This window comes from Lygodium microphyllum, chromosome 10 (assembly GCF_053477565.2).
Source record: "Lygodium microphyllum isolate KBCC chromosome 10, Lygodium_microphyllum_v1.1.10, whole genome shotgun sequence".
Lineage (NCBI taxonomy): Eukaryota > Viridiplantae > Streptophyta > Polypodiopsida > Schizaeales > Lygodiaceae > Lygodium > Lygodium microphyllum.
In genome coordinates this window covers 125,830,704-125,843,429 of record NC_141144.1, presented here as the reverse complement: position 1 = coordinate 125,843,429, position 12,726 = coordinate 125,830,704, and the positions used below count along the sequence as shown (strand labels likewise).

Here is a 12,726-nt window from a genome sequence, read left to right as displayed (position 1 = left end):
AGAGGAATCTCAATGTAGGGGGGGGGGGGGATACCTAAAACGTCATGCACTCTCTTGCTCTTTCCCTCATGCTTTTGTGTGATTTCTTCTCAATTTTGTGTATTGAAGTGCTAAGCTATGGTAAGAGGATTTAATGCTAAGCGTTAACATTTATCACATGTAGAAATGACTAGCATTTGAAAATGATAGAATGATGTGCATGGTTCGAATCTTGGACTAGGTGGCTTAGTGGTGCCTTACCCTTAGGGGTACAAACATTCACAATAAGTTTTGACATTTTTTCATGTGAAAAAAGGAGCTCTTTTCCCTTAATCTTCAACATCATGAGCTTCTCCATTAGGAGGCATTGCATACCCAACTAGGTGCAATTGAGGGTAGGGGGCTCCAAGTCCAGAGATATATGGTATATCCCTTACAAAAGCTTATGATGTTGTCATAAAGGGGGACAATGGCTCCCATCCCCATTTGCACCTAGCTAGGTATGTGGTCCCTCTCTCACTTAAAATCTCATGATAATGATGTACTTCACAATGTGGGAGTTATAATATGAATTTATCTATTACTTCTCATTATGATGTGATCGAAGCCCAATCACATGCATTTTGAAAATTGAGAGCATTAAAGAGCAAACTAGGTTGACACATGCAGTAAGACTTTTCTTAGAAGTTCTTAATGAGGTCTTATGATTTGACATTTTCATGGATTCCATTACTGTTGTGTATTGTACTAGCACAACAATATATATCTACTCATCACAACAATACAATTCTATGATTGTATATAATTTTGCATCTTAATTTTTATCTTTGAAAAACAACAATATGTCTTAAACTATATCCAAAGAAAATGAAACATCACTTTTAAAATACACGTTAGATTAACAATACAAGTTTTTGAAGCAAATTAGTTTTGGTTAGAAACTTGTTAGCTCAAGACATTGTATTGATGAAGAGCACCTTGCAAAATGTAAAATAGAAAGTTGCTTGATCAAAATATGAGATTTAGCAGTTTTTGCATTTGACTTTTTTTAAAACACCTTTTGTTTAAGACAACTCATAACTTTGTCAAAAAATAGTAGTAACAAAAAAGAACACATAAACATGCTCTACAAGTAGCTTGCTTAAGTGCTTGCACAAGTCGCTTCATTCTTTTATAATTATAGGGGAAGGTACCATTTCCCTATCCTTTGAGAAGATATGCACTTTTCCTTACTTTGCGTTACTTTCCTTTGCTACTAATGTTGACAAAAAAGAGAAAAGGTAGATTCTAACCTTTTGAGAGATTATACATATGCAAATTATAGTTGCTTTTGCTAAACTTAAGGCTTGCAATTATGAAATAGAAGCAAATGAGCAAGCTACATTATTTTCCATAATTATTTAATGATAAATAACTACTTGTTTAGATTTAACTATAATATATATAATAACTATAATAATAATAATAATAATATAGCAGTAACAACTATATAATAATATATATAATAACTAATTAACTAACTATTAACTATAACTATATTATTATATCTAATAACTAATAACTATACTATTATTATTATTTTAGTATTATTATTATATCTATCTTCTATCTATATTTATTATTCAATATCTGTATTTGCATATGTATCTACCTATCATTATAATAAAATAATTATTATATAAAACAAATAATATTGTATGTTATATATATATATATATATATAATGTAACATTAATATTAATAATAATTATATTTCAATAATAATAATAGTAGTTAAATAATTAATTACTTATTTATTATTTAATTAATTAACCATTATTGTTATTGCTATTATTTTATTGGAACTGATATTGATGACTAACAATAACAACAACAACAAATCAATATATTATAATACAATATAACAATAATAAAAGCTATATATATTCTATAATCTATATTTTTCATTTCTCAATATCAATTATCATTATCAACAACAACAATATCTGTATGTATTTGTATCTATTATCTATATAATGATAAATAATACATTAATAATATATATATATATATATATATATATATATATATATATATATATATATATATATAATATCAATTATCAATAATATCAATATCTCTATTTATAATTAGTCTACTATACAATAATAAAATAATAATAATAATAATAATAATAATAATAATAATACAATAATCAATATATTATAATACAATATAACAACAATAAAATCTATCTATATTCTATAATCTATATTTCTCATTTCTCAATATCAATTATTAATATCAACAACGACAACAATAACAATATATGTATGTATTTGTATCTATTATCCATTATCTATATTTATAATATAATAATACAATTATAATTATAATATAATAGTTTATACTTTACATGCATATAATAATAAACAATACATTAGCAATCTCTATATTCTCTATATATTATATTATATTATCATTACCAATATTGTATTATATATATATATAATATCAATGATCAATATCAATATCTGTATTTATAATAGTCTACTATACAATAATAACAATAACAAAATGATATTATAATAATATATAATCTGTTAACTATTAATTATTAACATTATTATTATTATCATATCATTATAACTGTTACAATACAATATAATATAGTGCAATGTAATAAAAGAATATATCTATCTTCTATATTCTACAATCTTCTATATCTATCAATATTTGTATTTGTATGTATCTATATTCTTCTTCTATAATAAAGTACATAAAATATAATATGAATAATATAATACATTGTTAATTGCTTTGCTAATAGTAACACACACACACACACATAAATAATCTGTAGCTTATTCTTTCTTATCTTATCTTATCTTATTCTTATAAATTCTTATTCTTATTCTTATAAACTATAACTAATTCATTCATAATTCATAAATACATAACAGTAAATAATCAATAATCAATAATCAATGACAATGATACATAACAATAATAATAATAATAAAATAATATATAATAATATAATAATAAAAGTATAATATAATATATATTAGCCACCATGAACTAAACTGTTATTATTTTTATAAGCAACCATTAATCAATTAACTATTAATTATTAACATTATTATTATTATCATATCATTATAACTATTACAATACAATATAATATAGTGCAATGTAATAAAATAATATATCTATCTTCTATATTCTATAATCTTCTATATCTATCAATATCTGTATTTGTATGTATATATCTTCTTCTTCTATAATAAAGTATATAAAATATAAATATAAATATATATAAATATGAATAATATAATACATTGCTAATTGCTTTGCTAATAGTATAACACACACACACACACACATAAATAATCTGTAGCTTATTCTTTCTTATCTTATCTTATCTTATTCTTATAAATTCTTATTCTTATTCTTATAAACTATAACTAATTCATTAACGGCAACATTAATCTTAACATCTTAACAATAATATTAACATTAACAGCAACATCAATCTTAACACTAACAACAACATTAATCTTAACAATAACATTAACATTAACCAATAACATTAACATTAACATTAATCTTAATGCTAACATTAACATTAACGTTAGCACTATCATTAACAATATTAACATTAATCCTAATTATAATATTAACATTAACAATAACATCATCAAACATCAAACATTAATTTGAGAGAGAGAGAGAGAGAGAGATGCCCTCTCTTTGCCCGCCCGTCCACCTGTCTTGGCCTGCCTGCAAAGAGGAGGGAGAAGCCCTCTCTCCGTCCACCCATCCTGGCCTGCTCGCCCGCACAGAGAGAGAGAGAGAGAGAGAGAGAGAGAACTCGTCTGCTAGTCCTGGCCTGCTTGGCCCGCCCATCCTGGCCCTCGCTTGCCGCCTGCCAGAGAGAGAGAGAGAGAGAGAGAGAGAGAGAGAGTTGCACTGGTGGATCATGCATGCTCCACGTTGAAGCGGATAGTGCGTGCTCCAAGTTGAAGCTCCAAGCTCCTCAATCAAAAGCTCCAAGTCCACCTGCATGCCCCAAGCTCAAGCGTAAAAAATGAGATCAAAAGGAGATTAAATCAGATTACTAATCATGAGAGAGAGAGGTAGTTGGGCATTAAAACCACCTCAACCTCCCTCAACCCTATATGCAATTCAAAATAGTGCATGCAATTCAAAATCTATATCGATTGTATGCAATTCAAAATAGGCTTGGGAAGAAACCGAACCTCAAACCAAAATAAGAAAATATAGATGATTTCGATTTACAATTTAAAAATTAATTTAAAAAAATCAAATTTCTAATTTGAAAATCAATTAGAAAAAAATCAAAATCTACCCGCGCGCCGCCCTAAGAAAAAAGTAAATAAAAAGTGCCTATCAGCTGCACGTGTAAATGAGGTTTTATATCTAAAGATCTGAATTAAGCTGCCGTGATTCTCAGCATGCACTTAGATAGCAGAAGACTGCAGGACTCTTCCGTTAAGGAGAAAAAAAAGCATGGCGTTTCTGTCAGCGAGGATTGCCAAGTGCGGCAGCTTGGAAGAAATGGCCAAGGGTTTCTTCGGGCGCTGGAAGAATCGCAGATGGCAGCGTGCTGAGATAAGCGCTCGTGATCGGGCTCGTATGCGAAAGGAGACGCTAATTCTTGGAGGGTAAGCCTGGTGCAAAACACCCCCCCCCCCCCCCCCCCCCCTCCACCCAAACTCCCCTTGTGTTGCTTTAGCCAGCCATCATCTACTTACAGTTCAATTTAAAGGAGAACAAGGTAGAACAGTCTTAACGTTTGCTAGTTTAGCTGTTTTATCATAGCCATAATGTACTTACAGTTCAATTTGAAGAAGAACAAGGTAGAACAGTCTGAAAAATGCATTTTGACATTCTCAAAGCTTGGCAGTTTTTCTTTGAATCAACCATGACTGACATTGTGCCTTCTGTATGTATTGCCTTAGCTGGTGTTTTTAAAAAAAGAAAGAAAAAAGACCAGAGTATAATCTCTTCTTATAACCATACATCAGTCTGATAAGTTTAACATTCTAAAGGTCCAGAATTCAAACGGAATTTAGGCTGTCAAAAATCTTTTTTTTTTCTGTCTTGGGGGGAGGGGGGCCAGGTTTTGGGGGGTGGGGGGGGGGGGGGGGGGGAAGATGAGAACTTTGAAAGTGCTGCGAGGGATGTATCCAGGGCTTGAACTCATGCTTGCACATACACACCCACACGCTCAAACCACTTGGGCTACGAACCACTGGCAATCAAATTATCTTTCACTAAACCATGCCTTACGCTGTGTTTTTTGGCTCTCCAGTGAGTGGCCCTTCGAGCGACCTAGAAAAGAGATGAGACCAAAAATGAAAGGCCACAAATGTGACCGTATTGCAGCAGAGAAGTATGCCCCTTGCATTCATCTCCTGCAGACTACTCCAAACGTTATCATCACTCTCTTTTCGTGATTGATGCATCACTAGAAAGTTAAACTTATGGTTTTGTTGTTGTGCAGACGTGCTAGGACAGAAGAGCTTATGAAAAAGATGCCTCAGATGCTGTTTGAAATGAAGGTATGTACTTTGATTCTGAGTAATATATGAATCAATGGTTTCACTGAAGCAGGGTGATTTGTAGGCCAAAGTAGCACACCTGTAGCTGCAAATAGCAACAGTTGGTGTTGAAATAAAGTCATGGGGCCTGGACTGCATCTCCACATGACACTTTTCATCTCATTAGTGACATGGGCTGGCTATTTTCTAGCTTTTTGTCCTAGTTCCATCCCATCTGTGTACTGTGCCAGTCCCATCCCTATGCCAGAGTCCCCTCTCATGGTGACCAGGGATGGCAATTCCTGTTCTCATCCTCATTCATGTCCTCATTCCCAAATTCTATCCCATGTCACTACTCACTATGCATTTGATGTAGAAATGCCTATGTCTTCTTGCAGCTTGTGAACTCTAGAAACCTTTGGGAAGGAGAAAATGATTTACATCAAAAGTTTTCGAAAATGAGATACATGCAGCATCAATATCAGACTGGCAAAAAATTTACATGCGGTAGCTGATATATTAACTCAAGAAACTAAAATGTAGCTGATCTCTTTACTTGAGGTAATTGCATTTCTCTAGATTCATTGTGATATCTGCTTCTTCATCTCACACCAAAAGGTTATCAAAATGGATATGACCACCGATATACTCCTCAAATTGTGCATTTGGATGGATGGATGGTGGTTGGGGAAAATTCTCCAACCTTATTATAGGTGATGGCTTAGTAAAGGTCATAATCAAGATGATTGACTTGATTTTGAACCTGCTTCTTGATGACGTTCTCTCTTCCGTAGTGCACCATCTTTCTTGGTTTTAGAGCTTTCATTAACTCATAAAGCCCGTCATCCACTAACTTTGGTTTTATTTGTGTTAGTTATATCTACGACCTTTGTGTATGTGAAGGCACACTGGTGTGTGTTAGCGTGTGAAGATACCCCAATGTTGTCAAGAAAAGTGGTAGGAGAGTATGCACTCATACCATATCAGAGAGATAGTAGGGTTTGTAGGGAGAAACAGAGAGTGTACGACAAACATTGAGAGAAGAAAAACTCAGAAACCTAGAAGAAGAAAAGTGAAGAAGATGATGAATCACTGAACCATGCTGAATGAATCACATTGATACAATGGAGCAAAAGCTCGAAGATGATTGCACTATCCTAGATGATTAGGTGGTAGTATTTGAAGGGAACTTGTACTGTGAAGGGAGCGAAACATTGTCGTTTGTGCAGTAGGGTATCGAAGATAATGCTAAATGGTGAAGGAAAGTATGACTAGCTGTAGAGGGAGCGAAACACAGTCCTCAGGGGCGTTGAAGTTGAGGAGAAGATGATGACCGGCAACCACAAGCTCTTTGGGTGAGAGAATCAGCATGGCAGCCTGCCTTAGTGCAAAACACATTTGTAGAGGGCCTCCAAGCTGCAAAATGCAGGTTCAAGAGGATTTAGACTAAATTTGCTGGAGAAGAGGTGGATGCTGAGAGTGGGCTGCACTGCAAAACACAAAAAAGGCTTGTAAGCTGGTCACATGACAGCAATCTGCAGTTGGCAGCCCAAAGAGAATGGTTGCCAGCCTATTTGGGAAGTCTGGGCAGCTAGGCGATCCGATCTGCCCCTAAGATGCAGCTTGGGAAGCGTAAATAGTGTGCTTGGCAACAATGGACCTCGAACCACTAACTGTAATGTCCTCCTTGCAAGGGGTGAACAACAGTGGAGATGTTGGAGAGAGAAGAGGAGGATGTGGGAGAATTAGAAGATGAAACTAATGAATGAATGCAAGAGGTGAAATGGGGATGCCAGTGCCCTATTTATAGGCATGGACTGCCTCGAGTGGTGCCCCAATAAGTGGGTGCCCAGCCCTTTTTGGGGTTGTCAATGGGAAAGCAAAAGGAATGAATGATAAGAAATATACAGAATGACTTGGTTTCTCAAGAGTCAACATCCCCTCTTAGGCCCTAAAAGGAGCAAAAAAGAGAAGTGAGAGAGAGTAGAAGAAGATCCACCCTGTAATCCTAGTGTTCCAACTGTAAGGTCACAAAAAATCAATTGTAGAAAATGGAGACCAGGCAACAAACATTGTCGGTAGATTGTAGATGCTGTTGCCCAGCCTCTAGGAGCAAGATTTGCAGAAAACACAGTAGTTGCTAATGAAAATGCAGAGGAACCAACATTAAATGCAAGCAACCTATAGTAAATGCAACAGACAAGGAAAATGCAAGCACCTGGTGCAAAAATGCAGCCTTTAGAGGATGAGAGACAAGGCAGTAGGCAACAGTCGCCAGATCATTAGGAGGTAGAGTTGACGTGTAATCAGTAGAAAAGCACGTAGCAAGAGCCTAGATCCTGCAATTTGATACCATGTCAGAAGTGGTGCATCAATGGAAGCATAGACAAGGGCTGAAATAAATTGTTGAACATAGGACAAAAGAGAAAGAAAGAGAAAACATTGCAAAGAAGAGAACTCAGAGATGTGCTCTGGAATCCATATACCAAACACGAGACAATTTTGTACAATAGTGAGTCACTGGCTGCATGGGCATTGGCATTAGCTCCTCTCTCCAATGGAAGTCCACTTGAAGAATGATGATGACTATATGACTGAAGGGGAGGAGGAGCCCAATAAATAGACCCAAAATAGGCCAGAACCAGCAGTTGGTCAGCCAGCATTAAATGCTGTTTGATTGGCATAAATGGCAAAAACCACATGAAACGACCTCAATAAAAATGCTTGAAATACTAACAAATGTGCGCAACCTATTAGGCATGCATAGGCTCATACATGAGCTGACAATCTTGCTAACAGGTTGTACATAAAGTGTGCCAATCGAGAAACCCCAAATTGAATATCTGGCTATGTATTACACAAATACAATAAACAACCAACAGCCTGCTGATAAAGAGAAGCATCAAATGGATCTCCTACATCCTCAAGTGGAAACCTGTGGCTTGTCTCAAATGTAGTAGAGATAGGCTTGTAGTGTTGCATCTAAAAGTGCTCAAGAAGCTGCCCAATATACTTAGATTGTCACAAAATAATGCCCCCCTCAATTGCAGTAAACTGTGTGCCAAGATAGCAATGCAAGTGGCCAAGATCTATCACATCAAAAGCATGCTACCGACACACTTTGCTTTCTAAGCCTTTCTAAACAAAGCTAGAAAGTTATGTGACATAAACCTCCTTATGAACATCGCTATTTAGAAAAGCAGCGTTCACATCCAATTGATGCACATACCAATCAAAATGAGTAACCAAAGTAAGGACACTGCAAATGATGGTCATACGTGAAGTGGGTGCAAATGTCTCATCATAGTCAATTCTATGCTGGTGGGTATACTATTTGGCAACAAGATGTACCTTGTAGCGATCAATGCTACCATGAGATCTATGTTTTAATTTGTAAACTCACTTTGTGCCTATAGCATGCTTACCAATAGGTAAGTCACATAGCTCCCATGTGCCATTTTTATGAATAGAGTCCATTTTTGATTGCATAGCTACCATCCAATGTTCATTCTGTAACGCATTCTGTAAAGAGATAGATTCCTCATTGCATGCAATAGCTACGAGTGCTAATTGGTGTCACATATACCCACACATCATGCCCATGTGTCATACATTAATTGTCCAGCAAGAAATAGTGAAAACAAGGCTCAAACGGTGCCTATATGACTTAAAAAGCATCAAAATATGAGTCTAAAATTGACAAATTTTCTTATAGTTTTTCTACAGTTTTTTTAATCCTTGAATGAAGTCCCAGACAAGCTGAAATCATAGTAATTTGTTTGAAAATTTTTATACTTTTTGCCCTTCAAATTGGCACCTGAAAATGGCATAGAAACGGCCTTTTTGCCCTTCAAGCAATCAGTTTCATGCATTGCAGTGTGAATGGAGCTGACTGTAGCTGGTTCAAACTTTGCAAATGTGAAAGGAGTTTTAAAATATCTAGCTTCATCCATTGGAATGTGAATAGGAGTCTCACAGTCAACTAGTTGAAGATATATTGTGTGAATAGGCCTCAATTATCAGGCTTAATAACCTTAGAGAGGATAAGCCTTTTGTAAGACCTCAAATCATGAACAGGGCAGCAGCATTTACTGCCTCAAAATTGACGCTTTTGCCCCATGGCATATTGTGGATGGAACTGATCAATGAAAATACATTCTCTTGCAGTAGACGATTGAATTTGGAGCCCCAAGCTCTCTTAAAAATCACAACTCACTTGATCTTCTTCTTCATTGTTACTCTATAGCATAAGCCTAAGCGGCCTTGTGCTTATTCCATAAGTTGGCCTTGTGCTTTTACTTCCACATCCGAAGACAAACAAAATGGGTGACATGTAGTTTGTTGCCAAAAAAAAAAAGCTTGATAAGGAGTCGTATCATTTAGGGCAATAGTTGGTGAGTTGTTGCAGATATGAACTGCGGTGGAGATTGCCTCAGCCTAGAGGGTATGACAAATATCTTGGTGCAAAAGCATTGAATGGCTCATCTCCAACGTGGTCAAATTTTGTTTCCCATCATTCTTCAATGGTGTGTTCGTATGAGAGAACTCCATCTTTCTCTTATGTTGCCTACAAAGCTTGTCGAACTCCTTGAAATGGAACTTGCCTCCAAGATTGGCTTGAAACCCTCAAGCCTTAAGGGCAGTCTATTTCTCTACAAACCTTCCATTCATAGAAATTTGGGAAGGCCTTGGACTTAAACTCTAGAAAGTAGGGCCATATGTATTTAGTAAAATTGTCAACCACAGGCATAAGATACTTGGCTTTCCCTAAGGGAGCCGTCCTCATAGGTCCACACAAGTTGGTATGCACCAAGGTCCAACTCAAAGGGTGCAGAAGCCCACTAGTAGCATTTGAAAAGGCCTTGGACTTAAACTCTAGAAAGTAGGGCCATATTTATCCAGCAAAATCATCAACCACAAGCATAAGATACTTGGCTTTCCCCAAGAAACTGGTCCTCATAGGTCTGCACAAGTTGCTATTCACCAAGGTCTAGCTCAAAGGGTGCAGAAGCCCACTAGTAGCTGCCTTAGGAAAAGGTTGGCGATGTTGTTTCCCTCTCAAACAGCTAGGATACAAAGTAGTAATGGAAGGGAGACCTGGTAGGCCCTTGATGAGTCCCTTCCTCGATGCTTGTCTGATGGAGTTGGAATTCAGGTGCCCATAGCAGGCAGAGTAGCCCAAGAGCTGAAGAATACACGGCGGCTAGGGCTGTGAGCTTGTGGAGCCACCTTCTTGTGTACCTGTCTATAACACCTCTCTAGTGGTCTCATCCTCCCTAGTGTTTGCCTCCTGGGTGAAGTCCATGCAGATCCCCATCTATGTGAGACTTGAGTTCATGAACAGAAAGAAGTTTAAAACCAAAATCTGGTATAGAGAATTTCAATTGCAGAGTTCTGTTTGTCTAGAATGCAGGGAATCTTCCTCGCTCCTTGAACTGGCACCAAGAGTTGTCACCAATGGTGACATTGCCCCTTTGGAATGTAGATCCTAAATCCAATCTTGCTGGTAAGTCATATGGGATTCCACAAGCCAAGGCCTCTTCGTAAAGAAAGAAGCAAGAGTAGTATCCTCCATCTCATAGAGATGAATGAAAACAGACTCAGGGGGGTGCCTGTAGTCTTTCTTCAAATGGTGTATGGAGGGTCGCATGCTCAACCAATGGCAAGTACCTGTCACATGCCATCTAGCAAAGAAGCATAATATTTACGGTTGAGTTGGAATTCTCGTATGCCTACTTTTTGAAGTGGAAAGCTGTGGAACATGCCAGCTATGTGCAAAGGCCATGCCGCCATAGAATAATGCCTTCCAAACTCACTCGATGATCTCGGAACCCTGTCAGACACGATCCTCTTCGGCAATCCATGGTCCTTGAAAATTAACTGCTTCACTATGATGTTTCACCCCTGTGCAGGTCATAAGTGAGCCACCCGTGAGATTGCTGTATGAATAGGCCAAAGTACATATAATCAAATGGGAGTTATGCATATTTCTGGAGTGAAACTGCCAGATATTTCTCCTGCAGACTGAAATGGTTCTGCAGTGGGATGCATTTCGTGTGTCAGCCCTGGTGAAATCCTTTTCAGGTTCACCATGGGTGCATCCATGTTAGACTCTGCCATATAGCTCTTTTCCATTTTAAATACCATGTCGGAGGCCATGTTCTGCCCCTTGCAGATAGCTTCCTACAGGAGGTGCACTGAAACAACTTTGAATGCTGCAACAAATTGTAGCAGTCACATGCCACATCATCGTCCCTTCACACAGTCATCATGACCACTAGCAGTTGGTCAAGCATATTCTGGCTATTCGAGAGTCTAAATTCTCCTGTGCGTTGTTTTGGAGACTTATTTGGACTGTGCTGCATGGTCGCCTCTTCTTCTGCAATCCTTGTTAGTATAATGTTAGTATTGTCCTCTCAGTTGCCTCCTGCTTGTGATTTTCCTGCAGGTATGTTTTAGATTATTGATCATTACATTTGCAAAAGTTGCTCTAATTTTTGTGGTTCTGAACATTACCATTTGTTCTTTTTGCAGAAGAGGACATGGCAAAGGAGGCTCAAGGATAAGCTAGTAGAGACATCAGACAACCAATCAGATTAAATCTATTTGACAGTTCTCCAGGATCTCCCAAGATATTAGTTGGCCTGGAACAGGTTGTATTATGGTGCTTCTTTAGGAGGCTTATTCAATACTACCGTGTATGGTGTCAAAGCATTTCTCTGTGGAGCTTGTTGAATTGACGTTTTTAGGTTGGCTACCACCATCCAGAATAGAATGTCTGATTGGCTTTAATATTCTGCTTTGATGAATTTTCCTGAATTAGCTTGATATAAAGTTCTAGACCTTCTGAGACCATTTCGTTTTACTTGCAAAGTTTCTAGAATCACCTTAACATGAATCAACTGTGTTCTTTTTTCTGGATCCATGGTTGAGCTTCTAGCCTAAGAAAAACAGGTCGTTGCCTCAAATGGAAAGTGTAGTTTGTACGAATACACCTTTAGTAAACATTGTTCAGTGAAGGCAGTTGAGGTATCTGCTAAAATGGAACATATGATGCATTATCAGTTTAACAAGAAAAACATGGTATTTGTTTAAAATCATAACATATTGGACCTTGGTTCGATTAAACAAGCAACTGGCTTACTAATAAAATGATTGATTGCTGCTAGGTTTATGAATTTATAAGGATTGGCTTGAATGG

General features: G+C 36.6%; 1 protein-coding gene across 2 annotated transcripts; it reads left to right on the top strand.

Annotated features, from left to right (window-relative positions):
• The first annotated feature begins 4,391 nt into the window (after window positions 1-4,391).
• Window positions 4,392-12,380, top strand: LOC148030541 (tyrosine sulfotransferase-like protein). Of its 2 annotated transcripts, XM_087687265.1 has the most exons (4): window positions 4,404-4,646; window positions 5,297-5,377; window positions 5,489-5,546; window positions 12,060-12,380. In XM_087687265.1, exons 1-4 carry the CDS (start codon window positions 4,492-4,494, stop codon window positions 12,123-12,125), a joined length of 360 nt encoding a protein of 119 aa, XP_087543391.1. In that variant the 5' UTR covers window positions 4,404-4,491; the 3' UTR covers window positions 12,126-12,380. The 2 variants fall into 2 exon arrangements, with proteins under 2 accessions (XP_087543392.1, XP_087543391.1); XM_087687266.1 differs by lacking the exon at window positions 5,297-5,377 and having other exon boundaries at window positions 4,392-4,646.
• The last annotated feature ends 346 nt before the right edge of the window (window positions 12,381-12,726 follow it).